The sequence below is a fragment of the Sorex araneus genome, chromosome 4, assembly GCF_027595985.1.
Source record: "Sorex araneus isolate mSorAra2 chromosome 4, mSorAra2.pri, whole genome shotgun sequence".
In the NCBI taxonomy this organism is placed as follows: Eukaryota; Metazoa; Chordata; class Mammalia; order Eulipotyphla; family Soricidae; genus Sorex; species Sorex araneus.
Genome location: NC_073305.1, coordinates 37675274 through 37681066, shown reverse-complemented (window position 1 = coordinate 37681066; position 5793 = coordinate 37675274). Strand labels below are relative to the sequence as shown.

Genomic DNA, 5793 nt, shown 5'->3' with positions numbered 1-5793 from the left:
AGCCCAGGGTGTGATCCCACGTACCTCAACGCTAGCAAGAAAATGCCGGTTCAGAGTAGGTGTGTTGCATGAATATTCGTGCAGTCGGAGGTGCTGAGACAAGGAACGCAGAAGAAATGTATTTCATGGAGGGCCAAGGTTCTCTCTGACTCTGTGACAAAGGTAGAGAGCCCTGTGATCTCCTTTTATTGATCATGGTACCTCTAAGGGGTGCAATACAGTGACGTCACCAAAGGCATCAAAAGAAGTTACGGAAAGAACATTGAGACAGTGAAACATATTGTTTCCTTGTACCTGCAGGCCTGTAGCCTAAAGCCAAAGCCAAAACTGAAACCTTTCTTGGGCTACAGGCACCTGGATTTACATCCTAAAGACAAGGCTAGGCTGCCACCTGAAACCGACACTTCAAACACAAACTGGGCCATCACCTGAAATCTACATCCCAAAGAAGAGGCTGGGCCAGAGCCTGCAATTTACAATATCAAAGATCAGGCCCGGCTAACACTGGAGATCCCCGTGTCAAAGACCAGCCAGGCGGCTTCTGTGAGAAAAGGAAAACTGCTCCTTACAAGACACTGGAATTATTTTCTGAAGGCAGCTTGAAGGGGGGAAATGTTCAGCTTCATCCAAACCAGTCAGGACACATGAGAAATCTCGCCCATTTTCATGTTCCTGTCCGTAGCACGGTACAGTCTACATGGGCTCGCCCTGCTAGCTCAGCCCAGCCCCAACATAGGTGCCTAAAAAGGTGCATGTCCTTCTGTCCTCTTCATGAACATAGCTCCTACCCTCATCATTTCAGCTCCGCAAGCTCCAAATGGGTGCCTGACGGTGCCAGAGTTAGCGTAGTCGAGAGGCCAGCCAGAGAGCCCATGTCAGTGTACATCTTTAGCATGCGTGGAGTCCTGAGTTTGATCCCCAGCACCAAATATCCACCATGCCAGCACTGCCAGGAGTGGCTCTGGTGAGGCCCCCAACATCCACAAGGGGGGCCCTACGATAGATAGTAGTTGAAATAAAGAACACCAGATACATGTTATGATCGTATATATTTTTGAACTGAGTCCTATATACCTGGCATATAGCTGAAAATGAATTGGGAAGCTGTAAAAGCTGATTGAAGGATTATTTAACATAGAAACAGAAAATACCAAACAAGCTAATATACAAAGCAAGAGTTCAGAATAAAGCTACATGATACGAAAGAGAGGAATAAAAAGGGCTAACACTCCAAAAACTAGAGGTTGGTGTGAGAAATGCAAAGAGCAGAAGAGCATCAGAGCAGATAATAGAGGTCGGTGGCCCAGAATCTGGGGAAGGCCGTGGAGGGTGGAAGAGGAGAGGGGGTGTTTTGTTTACGTCTGGGACTAGGGGAGCAGGTTTTATTTTTAAATTAAGTGATAAGTAACCTAGAGTTCAATCCACTATCTGATGAGGAAGGTTGGTTTTTTGTTTGTTTGTTTTAATTTTTTTTTTTAATTTTGGGCACTGTGGTTCACATACTGTTAGTAGGAATTCCTACATGAACTATTCCAGTGCCACAGCCTCCAGCGAGGGGCCACTGTCTGAGGGGGAAGCAGGTTCAGAGCGAGCCTCTGGGTCTCCCTTTGTTTTGTTCCCTCGACTCCAGATCCAAGCTGTCTCCCCAGCTCTGTCTTTGCACATGCTGGGGGTTGTCTGTGGAGGGAGGGCTCCCCAGAACCAGATTTTGAGGAATATCAAAGGCATTTATTTTTACAGTGCTCTGTGCCTCAATTCCTAGTAAAGGGGTAGCCTGGGGGTAGGGGGATGATAAAAATACCCAAACAAATGTGAGAAACAACTTTCATTTAAATTCTCATGCATTAAAGACATTGCAATAAAATACGGGAAACTTTTTTTTTGTTTGGGGCCCATATTCAGCTGTGCTCAGGACTTACTCGCCTCTGTGCCCAAGGGTCATTCTTGGCAGACGCCAGGGATCATATGTGATGCTGGGCTCGAACCTGGGTCCGCCAAGTGCAAGTGAAGTACGTTATCTGCTAGACTATCTCTCCTGCCCTGGGGAAACTTTTTTTTTTGCTTTTTGGGTCACACCCAGCGATGCACAGGGGTTACTCCTGGCTCTGCACTCAGGAATCACCCCTGGCGGTGCTAAGGGGACCATTATGGGATGCTGGGAATCGAACCCGGCTCGGCCACGTGCAAGGCAAATGCCCTACCCCCTGTACTATCGCTCCAGCCCCCTTTTATGCTTATATATTTGACAACTTAGAGAAAGTGGGATAGTTCTCACTATAAAAAAAATCAAGATTTTCCCAGAGGCAAGCAAAACTGGAGAATCAACATAGTTCCTATGACAAAGAAATTGTAATTTAAAGTACTCTTTATTAATGAATTTTGTATAAAACAAATTTTTTTTTCCATTCAAAATCTTGCAGAGAGCAGAGACAAGGAAATACATCCCACACCTTTTTTTTTTTTTTTTGGTGTGTGTGTGTGTGTGTGTGTATGGTGCAAGGAACTCAGGGCCAAATGCAAGACAAACACTTTACTTCTGAGGAACATCCCTGACCCCTGGCACACTTTTGTTTGTTTGTGGGGGTGGTGAGGTGACACTAGTGACACTCCAGACATCCTCCTGGCTCTGAGCACTGGGATCTCTCCTGGCAGTGCTCAGGGCCCCCCTATGCAGTGACCCAAAAAGAAAAGGCAAGCAAGCAAACAAGCAAACAAAATCAGTGAAGTTCACTTCAATTAACAGAATAATAGGAGAAGTATATGCTCACCTAAACTAATAAGGAAAAAAACACCTGATAAAATTTCAACTGGTGGCAGAAGGATTTTGAAGCACGGCTGCCGGGATTGGGGGTAGGACTCTGCAGCTATGAAACAAGGGCATCAACACCACTGCAAACCGTGATACCACAATTAAAAACGTGAGAATTGAAAAAGGAACAGGGCCCTAGAGGTAGTACAAGGCAAGGACTATCTTGCCTTGCACGTGGCTCTAGTGGTCCCGACCCAGGTTGGAATCCAGACACCGCACCTGGTGCCCTGAGCACCACCAGGGACTCCCCCTGAGCCCAGAGCCAAGAACAGGCCCTGAGCAACTGAAAACTAAAAAAAGAAAAAAAAAGTTTCAAAACTTCAAATGTAGCACTGCTTTAATTTAAGAGATTAATTTTTTTGGTTTGTTTTGGGGGCCACATCTGGCAATACTCAACGTCACTCCTGGCTCTGCACTCACGAATTACTCCTGGTGCTTGGGGGGCCATATGGGCTGCTGTGGATTGAATCCGGTTCAGCGGAATACAAGGTAAATGCCCTACCTGCTACACTGTCTCTCCAGCCCCTGTAACCAAATTTCTAAGAGTATTTCTTTATGCTGCTTCAGAATCCAATGTGAAGTGTGTGTGTGTGTGTGTGGGGGGGGGGGGGGTCAGTGCTGAAGATCGAACCCAGGGACTTACACACACCAGGAAGCAGGTGCTTTATTTCCAAGCTACCATACAGTCAGGAAATAATTTTTTTCCCTTATAATTTTAGCAGTTCTTCAGGTGTACTTTATTAATCTGGTCTCAGCAAAGTACATGGAACCCTGATGTCAGGCCTTCACCCTGCCATTCATCCAAGTCTGGGGACACAGTGGAGACACGGTGCTGACCATCCCAAATAAAACGAAATAAAATATCAAGTACTAAGGTGAAGATTATAAAAAAATTCGGATCGCATAATTTATGCAACAGCAATGTTCTCTGGTCCCTGTGTGGTCTGAGGCGGGGCCTGGCCCTTCTTAGGAACATTGGGGAAGTCATGGGAAAGGCAAGGAACTTCCTGTAACAGTGCATCAAGGATGTCTGGAATGACTGTTAGAAAACGAACAATGTCCAATCAAATCCTGGCCACACTGTAGAATTTGGAGATGCTGGGGGTCAGAGCAAGATAGTACAGCACGTAGGGCATTTGCCTTGCACGCAGCTGACCCAGGTTTGATCCCTGCCATTCCATATGGTCCCCCCAGCACCTCCAGGAGTAATTCCTGAGTGCATGAGCTGGGAGTAACCCCTGAGCATCACCAGATGTAACCCAAAAAGTAAAAAAGAAAAAAAGAAAAAAACTGGGGGATGCTCCCACGACTGTCACTGTCACCATTCCAGTTTTTAAGTCCTGAGTCAAGCGCCAAAACAGAAACCAAAAAAAGGGGTGGGGTGGCGGGGGAGGCAAACCCAAACAATGAAAGGGAATCTTTTTTTTTTTTTTTGCTTTTTTGGTCACACCCAGCGATGCTCAGGGGTTACTCCTGGCTTTGCACTCAGGAATTACTCCTGGTAGTGCTTGGGGGACCATATGCGATGCCAGGGATCGAACCCGGGTCGGCCGCGTGCAAGGCAAACGCCCTACCCACTTTGCTATCGCTCCAGCCCCAAGGGAATCATTTTTGTCTCCCGAGAAAGGAGAGCTGGTGAGGACAGGGGCTCGCTCGGGGGTGCCCTCCTCACAAGACACAGTCCTTGGGGGAGGATCAGGAGCACAGCTGGCCGGAGAAGAACCTTTCTCAGCCTTCCCTAGGGAATCTGCATCCCGAGGTAGGGGAAGACCAGGCGGCAGCTTTTCTGGAATATGTCCGAGAGGTGTTTCTTGAACTTCTCGCCCAGGAGCGCGTAAATAACGGGGTTCACGCAGCAGTGCGTGAAAGAGACGACTTCTGTGACGTGGGTGGCGTAAATGAGCCGCTGACTCACCACACACCCGTCCAAGACGTGCAGGTCGTGCAGGGACGTGAGGAAGAGGACCACGTTGAACGGGACCCAGAAGAGTAAGGAGGCGAGCACCACCAGGAGCACCAAACTGATGGCCTTGGCCTTGTTGCGGTTGTGGCTGCGCCTCAGCTGGCACAGGATGCTGGCGTAGCAGAAGATGAGGACGGGGAAGGGGATCAGCAGGCCCAAGACGTTCATCTCAAAGTGGATGAAGAGCTTCCACTTCAAGGCCTGCTGGTCGTAGAAGGGATAACACTGCAGGACGCCGTCTTCCGAGGCCACTTGGTAGAACACCAGCAAGGGGCTGGTGGCCGCGAGGGCGGTCAGCCACACGGCCAGGCTCAGGGCGGCGCCCTTCTGAGCCGTCCTGACCTTCAGGGCGTACACGGTGCGGACGATGGCCAGGTAGCGGTCCACACTCATGAGGGTGATGAAGAACATGCTGCTGAAGAAGCCCAGGTAGTAAGAGCCGGAGACCACTTTGCACAGGACGAGTCCAAACGCCCACTGGTCCAGCAGGTAGTGGGTCTGAAAGGGCAAGGAGAACACCAGGAGCAGGTCGGACAGCGCCAGGTTGAGGAGGTACACGTCCGTGATGCTCCTCCGCTTCTTGCAGGCCAGCAGGACCAGGAGGACCAGGCTATTCCCCAGGAGGCCCAGCACGAAGAGGAGGCAGTACAAGACGGCCAGCAGCACCTTGCTCCGGCTCTGGACCACCTCCCCGCTGCAGGGGCTCGAGCTGCCGTCCGGATAGTAGTAGTCGGTGCTGTTCGTGTCTGGCGCCAGGGTGGCATCCATGGGGGTGCAGCGTGTGTATGTGTGGGGACACCTGCCCCACGGGTACCTAAGGGAAAGTCATTCCTTAAACATGTTTTTATTTAAAAAAATATGAACCGACAGGGCCGGGAAGACAGTACAGAGGGTCAGGGGCTTGCCTGGTACGTGGCCTAACCCCATCCGATCTCCCACGCTATATATGCACTGTCTATAGCTCCCTAAGCACCTCCAGATCTGGGGTGACTCCTGAGCACAAAGGCAAGAGGAATCACTG

General features: G+C 49.5%; 1 protein-coding gene across 1 annotated transcript; it reads right to left on the bottom strand.

Annotated features, from left to right (window-relative positions):
- Window positions 1-4547: 4547 nt before the first annotated feature.
- Window positions 4548-5540, bottom strand: CCR8 (C-C motif chemokine receptor 8). Its single transcript, XM_004614555.2, has one exon. The coding sequence runs from the start codon at window positions 5538-5540 to the stop codon at window positions 4548-4550; it is 993 nt and encodes a 330-aa protein (XP_004614612.2).
- Between the last annotated feature and the right edge of the window lie 253 nt (window positions 5541-5793).